We start from the raw sequence: 26,401 nt of genomic DNA on the forward strand, positions 1-26,401 counted from the left end.
GTGTGTGTGTGTGTGTGTGTGTGTGTGTGTGTATGTATATATATACACACACACATATACATATTTAAAATATAGGGATAAGCAAAGTACTTTTATATCTACCATTCTCTCTGGGGTGCTCTCAGAATTAACAGTCCTTTATAACTATCCCATGCACCTCTCTTTGGAAACACTCAAGACTACTGTTGGAGATGTACTAAAGTAGAGTGAACCAAGCTGAATCATCTGAATATTCAAGTCTTTACTCAGGAATATTGGAAAACAAAATGTAACTAAATGTACATACACACACACACACTAGTATATACATACTCAACTTAGGTATTTATTATACCTCAATCTTATCCCTAGTTCCATGACCTCTCTTGCTCCCAGTTCAATTACACTGATTCGACTTCCCTTGGAGAATACTATATTCTAAGCTCCCTGCCACTAGTCTTCCCTCATTTTAGACTTTGCTTCATATTATCCAGAACAGCCATCTTCTCAAAGATTAAAATCAGCTTCCTACTGCTCACACTCTATCCTCCTTAGCACCTCTTCCCCGGGGCTGTTAGATACTTCTCCGCTCTCATGCTTTGTTTCCACCTTTTATTCAATAGCACTTATGCTGAATGGAACGGTTGACTTGGCTGTCTCCTCCTCTGGATAGCGAACCATCTCTAGGTCCAGGACTAGGGAGCGTCGCTGCCAAAAACTTCAGGCTTAGCTCAGCTCAGGCGTAAGTAACTAATGAATAAGTTAACCCAATAAATTACTACAGAGTGAAAATAATTTTCCTAAGACACTTTTCAAAGGAATTGAAAAGGGCAGACGAAATATTTTGACACATAATCATAAGGGAAAAGAAGAAACTTTCAATGAAAATGAATTCAAATCAATGAGGCAGGGAAAGAAGAGGGAATCTTAAAGGTCCAACAGTCCTACTGTAAGCGCACAGGAGGTGTGCTAGTATATTCTCCAAGGTATCAGAAAAACAGGGATGAAAGGTATGATTTACATAATGGCTTTCAACAGCAATTTGATTTTGACTGCAACCCAGAACAATAAATACTTTTTATAAAGTGACCCAGTATGTATATCCCAGTTTTGTATGTGTATAACACACAACTTTTAATGAAATAGTATTTATCCTGATGTACTCTGATCTTTTCTCTTTTTAAAATGTTGGTTAGGACCCACAAAATTGATCTTACAACCAATAGGTTGCAACTGGTTGATCCATTTTGAAAATCTGGTCTACACAGACTCACCAATTCCTAGCACCTCATAAGAATGTGCTATTCTGGTTACTTTCTTTTTAAAAAAAATATATTTTATTGATTTTTTACAGAGAGGAAGGGAAAGGGATAGAGAGTCAGAAACATCGATGAGAGAGAAACATCGATCAGCTGCCTTCTGCACACCCCCCACTGGGGATGTGCCCGCAACCAAGGTACATGCCCTTGACCAGAATCGAACCTGGGACACTTCAGTCTGAAGGCCGACGCTCTATCCACTGAGCCAAACTGGTTATGGCTATTCTGGTTACTTTCTTAATCCATCTCTGTCTAGCTAAAGTTACAGTGCCAGGTTTTCCTGACAAACTGTCTCAAGTCAATTTAGTAGACACTGGAATGAACACCTTGAACTGTGCTAGCTAGGATCCGAATTATCTGTTTGAAATGTGCAGAGCTCCCATTAGATAAGAGTGCAACTAAAACCACATTAAATAGGCAGAAGATCCCCCAAATTATTTCACTGGAAAACTAAAGTTTTGATGATTAAACACTGTGCATGCACAAATCCCCATACTTCTACACTTAGCTAAGTGATCTTTCTAGTATATACCAAGTTGAAAGAAATTCCAAGTACCAAATAATCCCTTATCATTTCATATTGCTGATCAAATAAAGCTAAAGAGTGCAATTAACATTCTAAAACTACTAGTCAACAAACCATAGCATTCTTACATGCCTATAAAAAGCTCCAGACTCAATATTTAATACTTGAAAATTCTGATTTATTTTTGCTTACTTTCCAAGTAACTCTAACTAAATCATGGCTTAAACTATTAATTATATAGTGATCAACCTTTTAAAAAGGTCTTGTTTTGAGAACATCTTTTCCAAACTTCTGAAAACAAGCCTATTTCAGCTGTAAATGCAGTCTGATACTCACTACCACTTCTCCCCAAAACAACAAAGTCAACAACTTATAAATTGAATCTGATAAAATTCTGTGTTAAAATGCTTACCATTTGGAAAATGATAAGCATTTTATCATAATGATAAAGTGGACACTCAATACAAGAAAGGTTATTTATTTACTATGTTACTTAATGAATATTTTCTATTAAAGAAAGGATTTTTTTCACTTCTTTCAGCTACAAAATCTAACATTACATGACTTGGGTATATGTTTTTACATTTGAATGCAAATATCTGGTGAGAAAAATTCAATCCTTGGGAAAAAATAATTCCACAACTCAGAAAATGGCAGAAAGCAATACCGTTTTCCATTTTTTTCCGTTAACTCCTTTTTTTTTTTTAATCCTCACTGGAGGATATGTTTTATTGATTCTTTTGAGAGAGAGAGGAAGAGAGAGAGAAACATTGATGTGAGAGAAACATCCATTGGTTGCCTTATGTGCCCAACCAGGGATCGAACCCACAACTTAGGTATGTACCCTGATCAGCAATTGAACTCACAACCTTTTGGTGCACAGGAGGAGGCTCCAACCAACTGAGCAACCTAGCCAGAGCAGAAGTAACTCCTTTTTTAAAAATAAGGTCGTAACAACTGAAGAGATAAGTATCAATTTGAAGAAAAGAGAACTAAAATTCATTCATTTGTGAGATGCTAGATTATAAACCTATTACACCGATCAAGCCACCAGTTTAGAATAGATAATGACAAGATATGGCTCAGTTGGTTGAATGTCATCCAAGAGGTTGCTGGTTCGATTCCCAGTCAGAGCACATGCCCGGGTTGGAGGCCCGATCCCCGGGACAGGGAAGGCAGGAGGCAGCCAATCGAGGACTCTCTCTCATCGATGTTTCTATCTCTCTCTCTCCCTCTCTTTTCCTCTCACTACAAAATCAATGGAAACAATACAAACAAAAAAAGAGAAATAAGTAGTTATAGCTTTGAAATTTAGTAAGGAATAATAATTAGTTTTCCAGAAAAATGTTCTATAAAGATGTGGCATTATTTTCCAATTTTATAAATACCAGACCAAAAGGCAGAAGTAGCTAGAGAGTCAAAGAAGAAGAAAAAATCAACTAGAAGATAGTCTAGGCCAATTACCAACAATAGCATTATTTTTTAAATATAAAATATCATTAGAAATGATCAGAAATCGCTTTTAATTACATATATATTATGAGCTTGACAAGTTTTCTAAAATATATTGATATCATTTCTACTTTTTATTATTATAATCCAGCTGTTCTTCCCTATCCACTTTACGACGGGAATCTATTCTATACTAATAGAGAACTATGCAAATTATGTTACAGCGTCACGTCATGAGATCAGCAGGCTGCGTCCCCGCCCTCTGCTCAGGCAGCTGCAAAGCCCGGGGTAGGATAGGATACGATAGGAGGGGATAAGAAAGGAGAGGGAGAGGAAGGCAGGCCTGCATGTAGACAGGCCAAGAGGAGAAAGAGAAATACAGAAAGGGAACAAGAAAAAGATGCAGGAATGGAAAAGGGAAATGCGGGGCTGCACGCAGGAAGGGGTGGTGACCGCAGCAGGAGCAGGTGTGCCCGGTGAGGGGTGGGGCAGGAGCACTGCCCAGACACGGGAGGTTTGTCGTGGCCCCCGGTGAGGGCCGTTGGTGGGTAGGTGCCCATGGGTCTGGGACGGTCTGAGGCCTTCTGGGCGGAGACGCTCCTGCTTCGCAGCAGCAGCAGCAGTGCCCGGGCTGCCTGGGTCTCTGCCACCCTTGCTGGGCTGGGCGTCCCGGGCAGGGAATGGGAGGACGGTGGTGGGGAGGCCAGGGAAGGAGGGGTGGCGAACAGCTGGCCGGAGCTGAACCCTGGGCTGGGGGTTAACGCCCCCCCCCCAACCCCCTCACAGAAGCTTTAAGAAGGGAAGGAGGGAGGGAAGAACTTTATAAAGGAGTCTGTAGAGAGCAGAGTTACAGAAGGAAAGAGGATGTATGAGTGAACTGTAGGAGCTATAATGAAAATCAAGTATAGTTGTGTACTGGACACAGATTTTAAAAGTAGGAGTCAGAAAAGAAAAAAGATAAATGATAGTGAATAATTAGGCAGGTAGATAGATATTAAAACAGTGGAAGTAAGTAGAGAAGAATGTATGGCAAAGGTAGGATGAGAGAGAAAGAGGGAGGGAAGAAAAGTTTTAAAGGGGAGCCGGTAGAGCTTAAAAAGAGAATGGGAAGAAGGAAGAAATGGGGGAGGGAGCAAAGCAGGTCCGGGGAGGAAGTGAAGGAAAAAATTAAGGTGGGAAGGAAGGAAAAGGGGAGGGAGGACAGGGGTAAAGATAAAGGAAAGAAGGAATGTGGAGAGGGAGGGAGGGAGGGTAGGAGAAAGATGGGAAGAAAGATGATGGAACAGCAGTAGTAAATAAGGAGGAAAGAAAAGTTTATAAATGATGATTCAGTAGGAAAAAGTGTTACATAAAGGAGAGAGCAAAATTGTGTTAGAGGGAGAAGCCAATAAGGAAGTCAAATACAATTGTGTGTAAAGGGGATAAGATTTTTAAAAAAAGTTAATAGGGTCAACCAGGCCGGCAGGGGAGGGCAGTTAGGGGGATCAGGCCAGCAGGGGAGGGTAGTTACGGGAATCAGGCAGGCAGGCAGAGTGGTTAGGGCAGGCAGGCAAGTGAGCAGTTAGGAGCCAGAGGTCCCAGATTGCGAGAGGGCTCTCGGATTGGAGAGGGTACAGGTTGGGCTGAGAGACGCCCCTCTCCCCATGCATGAATTTCGTGCACCGGGCCTCTAGTCAATTTATAATATGAAACTTCTTTATACACCTAGTTTCTAAAAACCACAACATAAATATTGAGCAAGATACAGGGTGGGGCAAAAGTAGGTTTACAGTGGTCTGAATGGAAAATACTACAAATAAATAATAATACAAAAATAAACTGTTTCCCGTACTCACAACTGTACACCTACTTTTGTCCCACCCTATATATGCTGTTCTTTGTCCTGGTAAAAGGAAATACTGTACTAGCACCTTCCCAAGAATCAGAACTGCTATGATAGCTTTCATTAACTGATAGTTATTTTCATACTTATGTCTCAAGAAAAGAGCAAACAATTAGCAAACCATTATTCCTTTTAACAAGCAATCTCAACATAAAGTTTTACTCTAAAAAATTATGAAAAACTAAGCAGAGCAAACAGGTCTTGTTTAGCTGGAAATATTTTTAAGTGAATAATTCAATGAAGAAAACTGAGGCAGGGAAGTATCCAATTAATAAAGGTCAAAAGTTCCAAGGCAGTATTGAATACAAATACTGAAGCACGATTTTGAAGCTGCAACTTCTAGTTATCTAAGAGATTTCATTTCGAAAGAATTTATCAGAAAAAATTACTGACATTGATTACCATGTGCATTTACAGTACATTTCAAAATTTCACCCCCTTTGTGGATTTTTAAACAAACAGCATTAAAATCTTAAGAAGCAGATACCAAACTTTTAAAAGTTTTTCACAACAAATTTATTAGAAGAATAGTGGTTTTGAAAAGTCTAGCATCCAGTGAGAACTACCATACACAACATTACAGCTGGGAATGTTTCTCCAAAATGTCATGGTCAAATAATACAATGGAACCATTAAATCTTACACATGCACGAAAGAACTAGCGCTTTTGACATACAATGCAAAAAAAAGGGGATCACATGGATTAAAGTTTTAAGTACTCATCACATACATTAAGACACAGCTTATTTTAGTCCAGTCAAAAATCAGAACTGCATTAAAAAATTTAATGTAGTGCAATCAAACCAAAAAACTTAATTTGTGATCATAAGTGCTCAACTACATAAACATTGATCATAGCAAGGAACAAAAAGTTCAAATCACACAGTACAAAAAAATCTGTAAATAAATATAAACTACAGTACAAGAGAAATATTAAATTATACAATTCCGTCAAACTGTAAACAGTATATTGAAATGAGGTCCATAAGAGTAAAGGGGGTTCCTGTTTTGTTGAGTGACACTTGGAACTTCTAGAAATTTGAAAGATGCCATTTTCCTTATCTTCAAGGCTGTGGGTTTTGTATGTGGAGAATTCCTTTTAGATGTAAAATATCAAATATTAAAGCAGAGGAATAATCTATTTTGTTAACCACAGATAGTGCTGTAGAAAACAAAAGGAATATTAATGAATAAAGACCTCTGGTAGACAAGTCTTAACATTAAAGATGCAAAGGGCTAAAACTCTGGAATTAGAACTTCACATCAGAAGAAACTTGTCAATGAGGACTTCAAGGCTGCAAAATATATTGATAAAATCGTCTGCCAATAGGCAGACCCAGACCTCTGCTAATTTTTTGACATTTACATACTCATGTTACAACACCAACTTTGGCAGAATCACTACTAATAAACTCAAAGCACTCCTGGCCCAATGGTTCCATCACAGTGGCCAGTGCACAAAATTCTCTAAAGACATTGCATAAACTAGAATGTAGAGGTCAGACACCCAAGGACCAGTGCTTGAATTTAGTAGTAGTATGGTGAAGAACGAAGAGCCACATCAAGAAGGAACTGCATCTGTTATAGTTTCAGAAGCAGCAAGGAATGTTGTTTAATTGTGCTGGTTATTTAGTAGCATTTAAAAATATATAGTTTAACTATGTGTGTGTTCCATGTGCTGGCTATAGATTTTTGCACATTTTGTTTTGTCTTTTAAATACACTGTTAACAGGAACCCCCATATTATCTGCTCAGTAGTAATAACTGAATATATAGAATGCCACTATAAGAGTGTGAGGCACCGTGTGCTGGAGTTATATGCAGCTTTAAAATGTTTGGCTGAGTTATACCTGGATACCTGAACTGAGTTTTTAAGTTGACATTCATCAAGGATGTGCTACCAGCACGTCGAAATAAAAGTAAAACAGAAAAATACAAGTCACTGTTAGGTTTAAGAATAGCATCAAAGTACCTGAATTGAGTGAGAATAGTGTGTAAACTGTCCCTGAGGGTTTTTAAACAGTGTGTACAAGTTGGATTCCTAAGAACATTAGTTTTAATCAACAGTGTGGACTGATAAAATACCAATGTCTGACAGTTTAAAGTGGAGGTTATAAAGAATTATATGCAAATACTCCAAATGTATAGTTTATACATTTCTTCCCGAAGCAGCAGTAAGCTGCTGTCTGTATACATCCCATCAGAACAAGCAACATGTGGGCGTCAGATAAAGGTTTCTACCTCAGTCTGATTTTCTGACAGCACAGCATATCAATACCCAATGACTATATCTTTCCTAGATCAGAATGTAACTAATTTCGACTAGCAAGATAGGATTAGACTTTTAATCAAACACTTTGCTATTACATACTAGAATTCCTTAAACTTACTAATGCTGGTATACTAACCTAGTTAATCACCCACCCCCCATTTTAGAAATATACCCTTCCACAACTTAAAAACATTAAGATCCATTTTCAGTCCTCTGATGTAAAAAGCATGTCAGTGAATTAATATTAAAAATTTACACAGTAAAAAGGCTTGAATTTCAGCCAAAGATTCTAAATACTGCTCATTCCCTGAAGACTTAAAGGGAGAGAGAATCCCTACCCATTTTCCTAGTGATTTATTTTTCTAAAATGGTCTGACACAATTTTTCATATTGGGGAATTTTCCCCTCACCTCCTCTCAAATTCCAAATTCTTAAGCCTGAAATGCTTAATAAAATGGGGAAAATGAGGCAATCACTTGAATTACTTGACAGGTACAAAATGTTATTGTCTTTTTTTAATAAGACAAGATATATAGAAATGTGATTTGACCCCATATTATATAATATGTTTTACATTTGTAAGTAATCACCCTAAAACTTACAGTACCTAAGACTGAAGATAAATTAAGACTTTAGTGTTGTAACTGAAAAAGTGCTAAATTATCCCTTTTCTAGTATTTTAAACATTTCAAACAAGTGCTTTCCTAGTGACAGTAAAGTTTACTATATACGCTTCCACCAAGCAGAAAAAAAAATGTCACCTGAATGAAAGAAAGTATTTTTAGGAGTGTAGCACCGGTTATTTACTGAGTAATAGATAATGTTTCACTCATTCTGAGGGGGTAAAAATATTCTAGATTGAAATTCTATTTGGCTATTGAATGTTAAAAATCCCTGCTCTTACTGAGTCAGTGTCCTGTGTCCAACCCCTATCCCTGCCCCCCTCCCCGAGTCCCCTTACACACTATCCACTGAGAAGCTAATCTCTAAAGAGATTATTTTAAAATTTATGTTTTCAGGACATACCTGAGAAAGGGTGCAATTATGCAGAACGAGGAACCCAAGACTGTACTAATACTGGTTATAAGTTCATAAATTCTTTCCCAAGACAAGTCTATAGTCTAAGAGGTATGGATCTTCAAATATGTCTTAACTGCTTTAGATTTTTTTGGTATGTGTGTAGGGTCATTTCCAGTGTTAAAAAGATCATCTTGGCCTGTTCAATGACAGTTCAAGATAGGATAAAGAGTTCATTTCCATATTCAAACAATAAAGGTTAAATATTATAATTATAGTATTTGCTTTATCCAATAAATCTATGATTAACTAAAAGTGCTTGCTTTACGGCTTTTGATACAGATCTAAATGAACTGGAAACTTTAAAATTATACCCCTCCCCCAACAGTTGCAGAATTAATGTTATGGTTTGTCAAATCAACATTAGCCTTCATTCTCATTTTCAAACAATCTAAAAGATTTTTCTGACTATCAAATGAAGATGGCCCAACTTCACCACATTATCTATCCTGTGACTCATTTTTAGTATTGTAGGACAGAATCTTTAGCCTTTTCTCAAGTCTACATACTTTCCCATCCTACTTTCTTTTTAATCTTTCCCCCAATCTCCTTCATAACACTGAGGGCACACAGCTACAGGGCTGATATCTGCTATTTAAAAGGCAACTGAGACTTTATCTGGGAGTAAGAGACAGAGGATATGCAAAGAATTTCCTATTTTCTCTTCAGTCACCCCATTAACAAATCCTACTCAAGTCTCAGGGGCAGAATAATCCAAACAACAAACAAACAAACAAAAAATCTAAGATGACTTTGGAGGCCTGCATTCCTTGTACCACAATTATAAATTTTTCCATTTCAGTAGAGTTTCAAAGCAATTACATTAAAAAATAAAAATCCTTATACAGCTTAATAGTCTCCTAAATGGGCTATTTGGCTGAAGCCATTAAGTTTTTAATAACACTGGCCTGACTGTAGTATTAATGAAGACCTAATTATAATGGAATAATAACAAGGAAAATTATCTTTGATAGCTTCATGAAGGTCAAAATTTAACCTATAACTTTCAATGTCTCCTATAAAAGATTAAGTGGAACAATTCAGTCTATTGCCATATTCTATTACCAATGACAGCAACCTGAATATATAGAAAAGGGTGGTTCATATGAAAACCATCTCTGGAGTTTAAAAAAATAATAATTACAAAAGCAAAAATATGTGGTTTCAAATTTAAATCTACGGGGATAATACCTGTTAAAGAAAATGATATTGAACTGTCATATATCTACTATAATGAAAAATAATTTCAGGTTCTGACACTGGGTGACTCATTGTTTTATAAAAATAACTGAATCCAAGCTTCACTATTATGGGACAATGAAATGTAAGAGAATCACAAAGTCTTAGAACCAGGCCTTGCACCATGTGCTTACTTGGGATAGGGGGGGAACACAGCTCACTAGCAGCTCCAGGGTTGCTATGTACTGCCTAATGAGAGAAGGTAGTTATGTATGATACGGGCCTTTGCAGGCAGTCATTTTTCATCTAATTTAGAGTTCTCTCCAGAAAACTGGGAACTAAATTTCTCATTGTGCCTTATTTGTTTTACTATCTGATCCCATATAGCTCATCTTATAGCTCAGGTAAAATGTTGAAGAATGGAAATGCCAATTGGTTGAGGTAATGGTTTATATAAGATAACCAGAGTTCTAAAAGCACTTCAATATTGTAAAGTAAAAGTGTACCAAATAAAGCTAACACACACTTCACACTTGTTAATAAGCTTGCTCACCAGAACTGAACAGTAATTAACTTCACATAAGGACCCCTATTATTACACAAAGCCTTACTCATATTCATGATCTGCTGTAGTAAAGGTTTATCAAGCAACATCTAAACTTCAGAATAACAACAAACTTAATATTAAAAAGTATTATACACAAATATAAATTATTCTTCCTGAAAGAGACTTTGTCCTTCATGGTTCTTGGGGGACAGAAATAAATGTATAGCTCATCACAAACGGTTCAGAGTCACTTATAAGCTACTGAACAAAGTATTACACTACTTTACTGTCAAGTTTGATGACTGTCTCAGAAATGAGAAAACTAATGATAAAAATACCAACTAGATAGCCTTCCACAGAATTAGTGTTTTTTATTTATAGCATGATAGCTTATCTACTCTATGTGAATGCTCTCTCATAAAAAATGCAAGAACTGATCTTAAATACATTATCTCCTAACATTAGTCTGAATACTATCATATAGTAATGTCATCATCTGCTACTGGAAAATGCAAGGAGAAAAGGCTTTTGTGACACAGACAGTTGTGAACTACACTTTCCCATACCATAAAAATGGTCAACTGTTGTTTGAACCATGCAAAACTCTGATGAGCAGAAATTAAGCATGCGAATAGACCAATTTCTTTTACACCTTTATGAGGACGTCCCCAAACTATAATATCTACACTGAAAGTGCCAAATCAAGAGAGAAATCAAATATTAAGGGATCACTGCGGCACCAAGACTGACAGCCAGCCATCATGTGATGAGCCACCTTCAAGAAATACATGGTATAATGGAACTCTGAACACAAAAGTTAACATTAAAAGTGCACCTGAATATTACAAACTAACTTTACAAAACCTACAATAAGGTAAAATATATATTTTTTGAAATATTCAGCAGCTTTCTGTATTTTTTTTAAGTTTTTTTTTTTTTTGAGAGGCTCATGAAATTTAAAAGGGACCACTATCTAATTTCAACCATGCTTCACAAAACAATAATGGCTATTTTATATTGCAGTTACCAATGTAATGCAATTAGTGCTTTAAAATAATCTACGAAAAAGAAAGAGAGACCGACCGACCTTTGGAGGAAATATACTTATTCAAAAGCTTCTTGGAAAAGAAAATTTACCTGAATATCAAGTCATGACTGATCTCAAGTGTAATGTTTAAAAGCTTCACAGACATGAATATTACAATCTTCAGGTCTCAGGACTTTTAATCTGAGAAAGTTTAGAGTTTGGTTTGTTTTTAAAATTCACTTTCTAACCAAAACAAATAATAGAAAAACTCAAATTTTCACTATTTACAACTCTCAGCCTACAATCTGAAATGACATAATACAAGTTCTCTTATTTAAACTGCAGCATTAAAGGGTAGGCACACCATTCTTCTGCTGCTCGATTGTCATCCACTGAAACACACATAGAAAATATTTATGTTAGTAAAATGATCACTCCATGTACACTACTGTGACAAATTTTACATAACTCAACTCATACATCACTTTATAGACTACCACATAGGATAAAACCTCTCTGAACAGTAAAACTCTACAAAAGTTGAACTTTTACGGCCAAATTTTTAAATGGGCCACTTTCTGAGAGAGGATAAAAGCAAGCACAAATTAATTGCTCAAAGTACCTTTTTGCAGCAATCATGGGCTACTGAATACCCCAAACATCATGCAAAAAGGTACCACGGCTACAATTAATTGTGTGCGACAAATTATTGAGTGTGGAACAAAGGAGGCTTTCCTTCATAAGCTTAGCCCTTTGCTTCCTTCAACTGCAGATGAAAACCATGTTTCAGAGTATTTTTATTGCAACTTCCAGCTAGGCTAGAAAATACTGCAGTCATATACACTGCTCTTTCTGTTGAGAAGACTAGAAAGCTAAGAGGAAACAGGCTTAGTCATCCACTGAATAAATAACCAAACCGAAAGAGGAACCCAAGCCCAGGCTATGTAGTATGAGCAGTGCATGTATTTTAAAAACAGCAATGGTGTGCCTAACCTTTGAACACATAGGTTGCTGAGGGAAAACTATCCTTAACTTAATAAACTGCTCTGATGTTTCTAGGCAAGAATTTATGCCTTGGGAATATCTGGACCTACTTCTCCTCAAACTGTTAGTATCCACCTGAAATCATCAGCCTCAATTTTAATGCTCTAAGTTTGATTTTATATAAAAACTTCAATGACTTTTTAAATTTTTGGTTAAGCGTTTAGAAGAGCCGGACCACCTTTCTCAGCAGATTAGAATAAAGGGTGAATGTGGTATGATTTTGTTTTGCACAAACAGTAATTTCAATTTGGTCACGATGCAAAATTAAATTTCATGGGCATTATCAGGTATTCTTGCAAAAAAAAAAATGTGGAAAATAAACGTCCCCAACTTAATTAGTGTAATTTAAAAAGCCCATCTCAGAAAAAAAGGACCTGTAACACTTTCAATAATAAAGATAAATTATTTTTTAAAAGTCCATCTAAAAAAAAGCAAAAAGCTTAGATGTTCTTCAAGGAGTGCTTGTTCAAACATGATCTGAAAGGTCTTGAACTGTGTGCTAAACAACCATAAAAATAAGCAAATACCAGAAAAAGTTAAAAAGGGGATATTGTGGATGCCAAATAAAGAAAAAAAGATTTAAAGCAATGAATTAACTAAAAACACCCGCCCCCTTGTACTAGTATTTGCATTAGTTAAAAAAGAAACTCTTAATGAGCTTGATTTCTGATTGAATTATTATTAGAATTGAAATGCAACCTAAATCATAATAGATTGCCTTGGGGCTGTGTTTTTTCTCTCACCACAAATATGGATCCTTCATTCATGTGGATATTTGGGCGGACTACTGAGGCTGTAAAATCTAGATACCATTTTACAATATTATAATTACTTATACACATTTCTTTTCCTATTTCTCCCATTCCCCAATAAACAGATCTTGATTATTTTAAACTAGTTGCTGCAAGGACATTCAGTCTTTTGTTAGCATGTGATCAAATTTATAAAAGGAATTAAGAATACAAAAAAACTGAGTTTGCTAAAATGAGGCATCCTCTATTGTTATGTAATGTACCCTGACTGCTCCTGAGTAAGAACGGAGCTCGTCCTCCATGAGATAAGGCTATATCCTCACTTGTTGGTGAGACCAAATTCTACCCTTAGAAAATCCCAAATGAAATCACAGCAAAGGTAGTGTTACAAAGTAATTAACCGAAGCATTTCTGAAGGTAGTGTGTGCACCTTTTCCACCTTCTTCCCCTCTGGGTGAGCACTAAACAGACTGCTAATTTGTTATGTAAATTTAACAGTGAGAATAAAATCATAACATGTAAAATTGACCCAAATAATTATTTATCATGGAATAAACAAATTTCTTAAATTCAAAGGTTCATGTTCTTAAGAGATTTTTCTTTAGTTTAATCCTTCAATTAGTTGAATCGTAGAAGAAAAAATGTGAATAATTTTATAAGATGGCTTCCAATTTTCAGTGATAAAGCTCCCCGTATACAGAGGTGGTTTCTAAAAGAGGGGCTTTTTATCGTTTTTAAATAAAGGCAAATATAACTTAAAAGAAAGAATAAAAAGCATGCAGGCTCTACAGGCAAGGAGTCCGCTTCCATGTATCTGTTCTCTGTGAGGTAACTCAATTCTCTTGTAGAGAAACATGCAAAAGGCCAAACAATATCCCGAGCCATACTGCACATGAAAAATTTTAAATATGCAACATTCAGAAAGCACCTTTCACCTCTGTACACACAAGTTAATGCAAAATCTGCAGAGAAACAAGCGTCACAGTAAATGAAGTTAGGTGCAAGCAATGACAGCAGTAGTGCTCACCCAGTTTGTACAGTAATTGGCACTCTACAGTATTCCTACTCATTTTTTGATTCATTTGCACTTTGTGCTGCCTCTCCCTGGGGATCTAATTCAATCTTTACGGAAACATCTGGCCCCTCCGACCTCATTAATTTCATCTTTTTCTTTGGAGGGTTTTTCAAAGTGCCCAGCCTCTCCTTTACTTTGTACTCCAGTGTACTGTGGGGAATCCCATAAATACTCTGAGCTTTGGAAACACTCATTTTTCCACTCATAACCACTGAGATTGCTTCCTCCAGTATCTCACTGTTGTACTGTCTGTAACGCCCTCTTTTCTTCCGAGGCTGCTTGGAGCCAGGGTCTCCTTCTTGATCCGATGTGGGATATGGCTGTCCAGAGGTAGACTGCTCAGCATCTGAGCCCCAAGAATCGGGTCCAGCATCTAACATGCTTTTTCTATTTTGTTTTGGAAGAATAGCCCTCAATTTTTTACTAAGCGCGCTCTCCGTTTGTGAACCCATTACCAAAGAGCTATAGCTGTACTGATCACCAGTGCGAGATTCCCAAGAAAGATCCATTCCTCGAACTTGTGGTATCTTTAAATCTACAGGAGATGAATGGCTCACATCCTTTTTTCCATCTTGTTTTGCTTGAAGTGCCACTTTTGGAAAGGCAGAGTTTTCTGCAAGAAAAGGAAGGTCACTGATGTTGCTGAGTGCACCATTTCCCCTGAACTTCATACGGCTGAGGTTGAACTCATAATGTGGTTTTGCCCAAGAGGCTTCCCTGGATAATATTAAGTGCTGTCCATGATTCTGTAATCCAGATGGCCCAAGGCTGGCAGCTGTGGACAATTGGTTTCTGCTCAGTAGTTCTTCACTAATCTGCAGGGATCGAGCCAATGGAACTTTGAGTGATGTGGAGTGTCCAAAACCTTCCCTGGTTCCATCCTGTAAGCTTCTTGGAGGTACCCCATCACCACTCCGAAGTCCGTCTGGGCGGTACTGGCTGGGTCTCCCAGGTCGCCTAATTGGATGGAAGGAAACTGATGTGAGCAGGACTTGCACAGGTAGGGAGGGATGGGTGAGGGGACCACTCCTTTATTAGAAGGCCTTGCTTGGGTAACATCACTTTGTGTTATTTATTTATTTTTCTCTAAAATTAAAAAAAAATGGTCTCAGCAGTTAGTTTTAAAACGTGTTCACAAAAAAAGAAAAAGGAAAAAAGAAAAAAAAAAAACAGGAGCTTTTTGGGCAAAGAAAAATTAAACCTGTCAGCTGGTCTCTGGTTGGGTTCACAAATTTTCGGAGAAAAAGTTTCGCGCAACTGTCTGAAAATAGCACCTTAATTATTATTTACAAAGTAATCATCAAGTCTCCATAGATCTACACAGAATTGTGTTATCAATGTGACGTTACCACTAAACAAGTACAATAATAAAAGAGTAAGCCAAATTATTTATTTTAATGTAACATTTTCAACATTCATAACAACCAGTCATAAAACTGGAACCATTTACATTGGTGAAACCCATAGATAATTGTTCATTTATCCCACAAACAAGTTGATGTTCACTATAAAAATCAAACAACTCCAAATGACATTTCTTATTTGTTTGGGAAAAAAAAAATATGGCTACCAGCCCCAAGAAGGAAAAGTACCCCAAACCAAAATACCCATCGCATTATAACTTACCACACTTCTTCATTTTAAAACACTATTAGTTGCAGATACATGAGTACCACTGATTCTCCATTTGAAATAACCCAAGCTTTAAAGAAACTATATTTTATTTCCCCCAAAACTTTGTTCCTTAAGTTCTAGTCAAATAATTTTCACAGGTATATAAGCAATTTTGTAGTCTTCTTTATAAAAAAAACCTCTCTTCTTAAAATACCAAACATCAATTTTGAAATTTTAAGTAAACAGCTTTTGAATAATATTTAAAAAGTCAATTACTTACACAAAGTTAATTCTTAAGGTTTTCTATTTCACAATAGAGAAAGATTACCATTGATAAAACTGGCAACTGGTAAAGCATGCCCAAGGGGAATTATATTACACAGGCACCAAAGTGGAACTTTGCAGAAATAATGATAAACTAGCTTTGTTCTCCAAAAGTCTACAAGGACTCTGTGCTATTATCAGTAAATAACAATAAGATAACAATGAATATTCAACTAAAAGATGGGCAGTACTGTCAGTGCTTTTGTCTTCCAGAAAACAATACCACAAAGAAAACTCTTTCCATTTACAAGGATAAACACAGCAAGTTCAACCATATAATAATACATGAACCTGATGGCCAAGCTTAAAGTGAATCATAAGCAAGGAATTCATTTATACAAATCGCACTTAGGCTTCTACTTGTGTTCTGAATTACACAACTCAAATTTTTTGATATATAAATGGAATCCAATGATTTGGGACCATGATAGCATCTACCTAGTACATATAAACTACCGTGAAAAGAAGAGCTTAAAGGAAAAGATTAGTAAACTATGCAAAATAGATTAAATGAATGTTATTTTTAGACTGAATATAAAGAAGGAGAGAAAAAGGAAAATTATGGAATTTTAGAGAAAATAAAGGGCACATTTTAGCAATCAGTAAAGAAATCCTTCAATTTGAAGGTAATTAAGTATAAATTGAAACGGTTAGTACATTTAGTGTCTACTTATTCCTATACCATCTAAACAATGCCCCATGTTTGATGATCGAAAAGTTAAATAAATATAAGTATTAACTAATTTAACTTACTCAAGTTATTTTTCATATCTAGATGAAGTTGATTTTTGGTCACAACAAAGTTTTATGGAAATTTCTTCCCAATATGGCATCTATATATCTTTATTAATACCTCATTTTTCTCTAAATGGTTAATATATACACATAGAAGGAGACTTAGACAATCTTACTGTAAAATTAGGAGGTCAGAAAATTCACTTGAACCTGCTAAAGAGTTACCAAAACTATGCATGTAATAATGTCTTGACAGCATAAGATAGTTATTTGTCAATATTTACAACCAGTCTTTATCTACTTTAAAACAAAAAATACAATCAGATTTTCTGAACTGCCACACAGTTAAAATTGCAGTTCAAATCAACAAAACAAACAGCCGACACACACCCACACACTACATTAAAGATACCAAGTTAATTACTAGAGCCCAATTTTTATTCAACAACTTCAGCACACATAATACAGTACTGCCTTTACATCTGAACTCTGAAATTATTTAGGTTGGGGTTCACACTACCAAATACTCAACAACAAAAAGTCCAAAGACATTCTTGCCATGCTTCTGATTATACACTATTTGTACTAAACTGGCACATTTGATTTATTCCAGCCAATTCTAGATCAGAGACTGTGCTTTTACTTGCTTGGTATACTAAAAGTAATTTTACTAAAGGTATTCCTAGAAGAGTATTACTTTGAAGAATTAATTTTTAAAACATACAAAAGAAACTGGCATCAATCTTTGATAAACTGTCCCCTATAAAACTGTGGAAGGCTACAAATATTTTCCCTTACCCGTTCCCTGGAGTACTGGAGCAGCCTGGAGAATGGCTCAGGGAAGTGCTGCCAGCACACGGACTTTTCTTAGTGGATAGATCAAGTACACCGTCTGTAGAGACACAAAGAAACACCTGAGGATATTAAAAACTAGGAGCAAATGTGATCTGAACAGGCCAAAGATGACAAAGCAGTGGGCTTAGTCAACTAGCAGATACACTAATCATATATTTGAGCTATAAAGTCAATTCATTAATAGAGTCAGGATATTTTTCCTCCTGAAGCAACATAAATTTAGCAAAGCTTGTTATATCTAATATCTAGAAGTGTAAAATATTTTACTATAGGGCAAAATAAAAGGTAAAGCATATCACTATAGATGTTAAGATACAGTGAGATATTAGAAATAGTTTATATAGTTTGAGGTTCAGCCATACAACTATTAGACTTCATTTTCTAAATAATCTTACCAAAGCACTAAAAGTACATAAAAGTTTAAGTAATAAGTAATGCAAAAGTCATTTTAAAATATAAGTTTACATGGTTAAATTACACATATACATTCTATAAGATGAATCAGTTGTTAGCTGTTTATACAATGTGCATATATTGTAATTACGCTTTGGACACCTCTGTAAAAAACTGTACATTTGTCAATCTTTTGAAAAATATCTGCAGAGGTTCAAAATTCACAAGCTGATATTTATAAAGGCAAAGGGTTGTTTTTTGTTGTTGTTAATAAGCTATTATAAATTGATGGGCAAAGTTTAAGGGAAGAAAGAAGAAAAAAATAGTCTTAATAATGACTGAACCCTAGAGGTTTAATGTCTTAGAAGTTAGACCAAATCCCAAATTCATGTTACTAGAATAGAAAATCAGACAACTTTCTTTTCCCACAAAGATTTTTATTCCCCTTACAGACATGTCTAGAAAAGAAAACTCAAGAGTCTGGACAACTTTTAAAGTTGCCATTCTGTCCAAAATTAACGGAGTAAGATAATACTCAATGCACCCCTGATTTTCAGTTGGCCAGCAGAGAGGCTTAGCTATCTAGTTATGTTAAAAACTGCCCCAATATTAAACCCACTTAGAACTTGTGCCTGAAGACACTGTATCTCCCAATTTCAGGCTCTTAGAAATAAATATGCAATTGAGTTTATAAACCCAAAAAACCCACTCATACAAAATAAGTATTGTCCTGTCACAGTCACTAATATTTCTAAATATATAATTGTAATTTTATAAAACCAAGTATCCTATTACACATCTAACCCAATTAGATATCTAACAAGCAAATATACTAATTAAAATATTTCCAACCAAAGACAGTATTATTTAAAGACCTCTAAGTCTATGTAATCAAATAGGCAACAAATTCATTTAGGAAATGTAATTTTAAAATGAAGCAATGAGCTTGTATACTAAAATCCTATCACCTAGTTCAAATTTTTCTTTTTAAGTACATGCTGTCAAAACAATACACCTTTTAAGCATACCAGTAGCTATACGAAGTTAAGTTAGACTAGTGGTATCTTTTTATGTTAATCTCCATTATTAATACTTTAAATACAATCTCTATGCTGTCATTCTCCCATTGTAAATCTGAAGCTTTTAGTGCAATATTTTGAGCAATGAAATTTTAATGAAAGCTACCAATTTGGTAAAGAAAAAAAATCCTCAATAAAACAGAAAAAAACAACTTTGCAAATATGTAATCAAAGGTACACTGATCAATGTGAACACAGAACAACTACGAGGTCTTGTGCTAGGAAATCTCTTAGAAAAACTTAGACATTCTGATTGCTACTCACTATACAGAAACAGGAAAAAAGCAAAGGAAAATTATTTCGTCCATTAAGTGCAAATCCTTCGTAAATAATTTACAATAAGCAAAAGAAAGTCCTTTAAAACAGGTTTTTATAAGAATTAAACTTAATTTACTTTGTAAAATAAACATGTATTTCTCACTAATAAATCCACACATCTGATAACTTTTCTGCATACTCTTATGAAATTTCTATGACAAAATCTCATTAGTACAGACATTACCAATTTAAATTTTTTACTTGTTTGAACAATGGCAGAGTGAAAATGCTCACTTCATCTTTGTGAAATTAAGGTAAAATGAGATCACAAAGCAACAGAAATATTTAATCTATTTAAGAAAGTAAACTTTTCAAAGACTGAAGAATTATTTGCTAAGCAAAACTGATAACCTCTTAACCTACTACTTAATTAGGATCCTCACCAACAAATGATCTGGAAATGCTTGTGGGTTAGTTCACAATATAGTGCATATATGAAATATGTGTGTGTGTTTTTTAAATAAAATAATGAATACACTTAACAACCTGAAGTGTGTTTACTGTTTTCTCATTATTTCTAACCCTAAGAACTTCTTTTTTAAAACTGCAAATAATACGTTTTTGTCTTATGATTTCATTTGCAGAATATAACTTCTTCTACCTAACAAACAAAGACATGTTTATTTCTCAGGTGCTAATCCTAGAACATTGATGGAGAAGGGGAAAAAATAATTTTTCAGGTTTTTTTTAAAAACAATGGATATGACAACATTTTGGAAAGTATAAAATGCTTATATAAATATCAAGTAACTTAAAGATCAGCAACAACTGTAACTACCTAACTTTTCTGGGTGGTATATAAAACATGACTATGGACCCCTGATGGGTAAGGTAGCCAATTTATCTGAACTTCTCTATCATTGCATAGTTAGCAATTTAAGAATCACATTAGTTTTTACTCTATTATTGCTACTGGTGCCCTACTTGCCAATATTTTTTTTCTCCCCAAATTAAAGTATTCTGATTGGACAGAGGAGACCTTGACATCAAACCATACCTTGTTCACTAGGTTCTGACTGAGACTTTCTGACAGTAAGGTCCAGAGGTGAGTCTTGGTCAGCCATGAGAAGTTTGCTGAGCACAGGGTTCTGAGTAGTTGCAGCCGTGGGAGAGGTGGTGACTGGAGATGCTTTCGGCAGGCTTTGGTTCTTTGTGCTATTGGGCTGGCTGGGGTCCTGAGTAGAGCTATTTTTTGAGGTATATTCAGCAGCAAATTGTTGGATCATTCGCTGCATGATCTCACGGGCCACTAGGGGAATATTGGGGTCGGAGACCCAGGGACTGTCTGTAAACAAAGATTTATTTACTTTTAAAGTGGGACAATGTATTAAAAAAAAAAAAGACAGCTTTTAAGCAAACATAAAATTTCATTTTATTTTTTCTTAAAATGCAGTATCCTAAAATAGCATTTCCTCATAGTTATATTTTTAATCTCTAAGCTTATGAGCTGCAGATTTTAAAAAATAACATTTTCATAAAATTAGTTATAAACATCTCCCCAAGATTATGAATCAAATAAAAGGATAACAACTATTTTGGGGGCAAGAATCACTTACCTGATACAGAAATCCCCCCAACACTCCTTTTATAAAATAATTACTACCCTATTTACTACCTCTAGGTCATATCTGTTGTTCTTATCGGCAGTTTCTTCCTAAATTGCTGAAGCATGGATTACTCAGTTCATGAGTGTTTACTTTCTGTTAAGGACTGAAGGCATACCAAGATTATAAAAGGAGATACTTAATATTAAGACCAATGATAAGCTAGGGCAATAATCCTCACACTTTAATATTCATCCGAATCACTTGGAGAGCTTGTAGAATCAGGTCTGCCTGATTCTGCAGTTCTAGGGTGAGGCCAAGGCATTTCTAACAGGCTTCTCGATACTGCTGGTGGAGGGGCCACAACTTTAGAACCCTTGGGCTAGAAGTTTAAATGACAAATCTCATATTTCCTATGAGTTCTTTAAATACACTGTGCCAACCCCTAAACACAACAGCTAGGGAAGCAATAAAAGAAACATCTAAGTTATCATTTTGTAATCAATATTAATTTTTAAAAAATTCAATTTTCAGCACTGGGAAAAGACCTTGAAGGTCAAATGGGTTAAAACAAAAGGCAAAATGTTTTGCATACATATATTATCACATCTGTATCAATACGGATCATATCATCAGGGAGTCTCAGCTTCGCCAGAGATTATGTTTATTCACCACTGTATAGTCAGCACCTAATATAGCCTGCTGTTAAGTATGCATTCATATTAGTTAAGTAATAAATGGATCAATCAAATCAATTGCCATTCAATTGCTGTGTTTTTTTAACAAATGAAGGAAATGTGCTCTACAGATCAAGTGGCCTCTTCAAATTTGTATAGATGGTTAGTGGTAGACCCTGGATTAAACCTCTCCCCCTGCCCAGCTAGTGTGGCTCAGTGGTTGAGCATTGACCCATGAGCCAAGAGGTCACTGGTTCAATTCCTAGTCAGGGCACATGCCCAGGTTGCGAGCTGGATCCTTGGTAGGGGGTGCAGGAGGCAACCAATTGATGTTTCCATCTCTCTATCCCTCTCCCTTCCTCTCTCTAAAAAAATAAAAAATAAATCAATAAAAACATATTTAAAGAGGGGCAATCTGGCTCCTGAGGCCACCACAGTACACTGCCTCACCACATATTTACCAAAAAAAAACCAAAAAACAAAAAAACCACACACAAAAAAAACCTCTCCCCCTGATCTTAATGTTCCAACCATGATCTTTACTTCTCCACGATACTTCTGAGGTTTTAGAAGATGGAGAACCTAAGTTTCCTTGGTCTTTTAAAGATTAACTATAGAAGATAAATTACGTTACCCAGGAGCTGTGAGGAACTTAGGTTGATTTACAAATTTAGAAAAAACTGACTCATAACTAAAATCTAATGTTATCACAAAACACACACACACACACACACACACACACCTCAAAACCTCACAGGACTCCTAAAAACAGACAATTCTTTTTCCTGAAGGACAATATTCAATACCAGAGAATGATTTAAAGTCAGAATATTTATTTAATTCTCTGGAGTTTAACAAGGTTTTTGTTCTACCAACAACAACATTTCTATTCTACTAAAAAGTATTTTCCACCCTAAGTTTCCTCTCTATAAATAAAAACTCTGAGTATGCCAGAGAGTATAGAAATAAAGATACTCAAGTTAGGTAAGATTCAGAAGTGTTTTTTAAAAACATTTTTATTGATTTCAGAGAGGAAGAGAGAGGGAGAGAGATTGAAACATCAATCCTTGATCGGCTGCCTCCTGCACGCCCCCTACTGGGAATCAAGCCTGCAACCCAGGCATGTGCCCTTGACTGGAATCGAACCCAGGACCCTTCAGTCCGCAGGCCAACACTCTATTCACTGAGCCAAACTAGCTAAGGCGGTAAGATTCAGAAGTTAATATAATCACTTAAAATGGTTCCTTAAATGTTTTTAATAAACATTTTAGCTATACATTGCTTTAAAAATCTCTCTACCGAATGGGTTTTCTTATTAATATTCATTAAACTTTCCACTTAAGATCCATTTTTTTCACGTAGCATACAATCCTCTAAATACAAGAATACACACACACACACACACACACACACACTGTAATTTCAAGTTTTAATGTATTAGTGTATATTTTCCCCCTGAAAAGTTGGAGAATATGTAATACATAAAGAAGTTTCCAAACAGGAAGCAAAATGAAGTAATTTATGAAATGTCTCTGTGTTTAACTAGATTAATAAATGTAATTAAAGATTCACAGGAGTCAAAGGTTTTAGGAAAATAACACAAATTGCTACCTTTGAGCTTTAAATGGCTGCAGCATATTTTACCTTTTTGTTGCATGAATAACAATCACAAACCACAATTCATGTTTATGAATTGATGACATCTCTGCACTTGAATTTCTGTCTTTTGAAAGCTTCCTCAACACTTTTCATTCCTTCACTTTCTTAAAATATATCTATAAACCGAGTCATGTCTCAGGGAATATGCACAATTGAGTCAAATAAAAAACAGCAAATCAGATCAAAATTAAAACTACAGAAAAACATGTAAATGCTGCCTCACAGCCATCTGCATATTTCAAAAATGGAAATCTAACATTTAGACAAGTATCATATTTCCTTAACACAAGTGACAAAACACGCTGAAAAGAAATATGATCATGACAATTGCAGAAGGTATACTGTCCTTAAATTGGAATTTATTATAAAATCCATACCACAAAAGCCTACTTTTATTGCATTAATGTTTCTATTTAGTGATATAATTTTTACATACTCAATTATTTATAACATACAATTTGCAATAGTTGGAAACAAAGGACTAAATCCAAATATCTGAAGTAGTTACTAAAAACAAAATAATCACTTCAGACTAAATTGCCTGTCATATCTCTGGATAATAAACATTTTAGATATTAATTTGAAGACTATTAATACTCATCTTTGAGATGTTTCCAAGATGATTAATAAAATATCTAAAAATAACAATATTAATAAATAAAGCAAGGTAGAAGGAACTTCCAATTGCAAAGCAATAGTTCTTTTTCTGAGCATCATATTCCAGTATACAAAAATATACAAACTTAACTTTACATACAAATTTAAGGAATTCTCATCTCTTGAAGTTTATTCTAAGACTGATTTCAAGTTAACAATTCCTCCCCTAAAGGTTATGTTCTCAAAAGTTTAATTTCTAAATAAAATTTTATGAACTTCAATGTAAATTATTTCTGCATGACCAAAAATGGGACTAGTAGAAAAGTAAGCTAACTCCCTCCAAGCTACGAGTGAATGAAAAGTGGTTGCTCCATGTACATCAGGTAGAGTTCCTCTTTTCAGATAATGACATTTGCTGTAGCATTAGACCCATGATTTAGTACATAGCAGAGGAGCTGTCAAGATATTTTATTTTGTTAATAAACTGATAGACCTATTAGTCATTTACACTTTAAATGTGAATTACTAGAACTATTTGTCATTTATACTTTAAATGTGAGTTATTTTAGTAAAACAATCAAATGTTCATAAAACGAAATAACAATATTACTGTTTTGAACGTAATTTTGGAATTCTGGGTACTTTATTGAGACAATAAGGTGAGTCCAAAAGCTTCAGTTGGGAGCTTTAGTCAGAAAGTGCAAGAAGGTATTATTTAAAAGAGAAGAGAGGATGTACAAAAGATTTAATTTTGTCTAGGGAACTGATAGAAGAATTTTTTTTTAAATGCCATTGAAAACAATAATCTTGTGAATTCCTTTTTCTTTCTTTTGCATTCCTTAATTTTCTACTACACTTCACCTCATACACCCTTTTGAAAATACTAATTACATTATGCAGAAGCCCAGTTGGTCTCCAAATGTAACCAACCCATTAGAATCAGCACTTATCAGACTTTTATCCAGTGTACAGGCAAACACCAGCTTTTAAACTTAAAAGGGAAGAAAGAAATTTCCAGAGGAATGACAGGTGTAAACTAGAACACTGAAGAAATATTAAAGAAAATGGAATCGTTGTGTCTGCTGAAGATTAAAAATCTATTTAGAAAGAATATCTTAAGGTAAAGACTCTTCACTAATATGGCTCATGAATGGAAACTTCCTGAAGGTCTTGGCTGGTAGCAATTATTCTTTGAGGATAGAGAAATGTAAAACAAGCCTACAAAAGTTTCAAGGAGAAAGATAAATTGAAAAATACAAGAGGTGAAGCTACTAAATGCCACCTCAAATGTATGGGGGAAAGTTTTATTTTATAATAATAAATTTCTTTTTCTAATTTTAGTAACTTAAAAAAACTAGTGAAATAAGACTACATCAAGGAGAAAAACTGCTTGCAAATCTAATTTTAAGACATAACTTTACATTTTTCTCTGCAAACAATAGTTTAGTGAGAAATTACTAGAAATTTAGTTAGTTTTATGGTTATCAGTGATAAAAACAGTAACTGTTTATGTAAGAAAATCTGACTAACAATATATAGAACTACTGAAACCTTGCAACTTTCAGACTTTCACAATAATTTTAAGAATTATTTAACTAAAACCTATCACTTCAGAGTAAAAGGAGGGAGTGGGGTTGCCTTACCCTATTTCAAATTTAACTTGACTGAAGAAACATGGAGAATTATAAAGTGTATTATCAATAAAGAAAAATACTTTTTAAAGTAACTCTTTAAAAATGACATTGAAATTAAGAAGGTTAATACAAGACAAGCAGATGCTAAATGTCATTCTTTATTGGAACCAACCTTTTCTATAAAAGACTGCATTGAGGAACTCTTCTGCTTGTTTCTCGAATCGAATGATTTTTGCTTGCTCTTGTTTAAGCAGAGCTTCCCGCCCAGCTCCTGAAGCTGGTTCATCCAGACCGACTAAGTGTCCCTGCAAAAAATTTGGTGACATATTTGCACAAGTATCTATCTCCATTCAATATCAAAAGCATAGATGTTAAAAAAAAGGAACATTAACAACAGATAAGACAAATTAGCTTAATACAATTAAAATATTTTAAAACTTCAAATCAGGATAAAATTTATCTCCACAAAAGTATAAAAGCAAAGTGAATATGAAAATATACTTTGGCCCTGGCTGGTCTGGCTCAGTGGTTGGAGCTTCATCCTGTGCACAAAAGGGCTGTGGGTTTGAATTCCACTCAAGGGCATATACCTGGGTTGCAGGTTCAATCCCCAGCCCTGATCAGAGCACGTAGGGGAAACAACCAATCAATGTGTCTCTCTCACATAGATGACTCTCTATATTTTTCTTCCTTCCTCCCTTCCTTCCACTTTCTCTAAAAATCAATGGGAAAAATACCCTCAGGTGAGGATGAACAAAACTTCTCTCTCTCTCTCTGGCTTTTAATCCAAGTTTTTTTTTTTTAAATTATGAGTTTTGTTTAAAACTCACAAATAAACTCT

General features: G+C 35.1%; 1 protein-coding gene across 10 annotated transcripts in view; it reads right to left on the bottom strand.

Annotated features, from left to right (window-relative positions):
• LOC102251591 (ligand-dependent corepressor) overlaps window positions 1–26,401 on the bottom strand; it is a 98,183-nt gene that overhangs the window by 15,596 nt on the left and 56,186 nt on the right. For 6 of the 10 annotated variants that reach the window (XM_014532681.1, XM_014532678.1, XM_014532680.1 and 3 more), the window contains 4 exons: window positions 25,733–25,865; window positions 20,447–20,734; window positions 17,603–17,696; window positions 5,651–15,088 (listed from right to left, as the gene is read on the bottom strand). The exons of 1 other annotated variant lie outside the window; for it this stretch is intronic. In XM_014532681.1, coding sequence (XP_014388167.1) covers window positions 14,119–15,088; window positions 17,603–17,696; window positions 20,447–20,684 — 1,302 coding nt within the window. In that variant the 5' untranslated portion in view covers window positions 20,685–20,734; window positions 25,733–25,865 and the 3' untranslated portion in view covers window positions 5,651–14,118. Of the gene's footprint in view, window positions 1–5,650; window positions 15,089–17,602; window positions 17,697–20,446; window positions 20,777–25,732; window positions 25,866–26,401 lie in introns of those variants that run through there. 3 more of the 10 variants (XM_014532677.1, XM_014532676.1, XM_014532675.1) reach the window with 3 other exon arrangements.

This window comes from Myotis brandtii, unplaced genomic scaffold (genome assembly GCF_000412655.1).
Source record: "Myotis brandtii unplaced genomic scaffold, ASM41265v1 scaffold902, whole genome shotgun sequence".
NCBI lineage: Eukaryota > Metazoa > Chordata > Mammalia > Chiroptera > Vespertilionidae > Myotis > Myotis brandtii.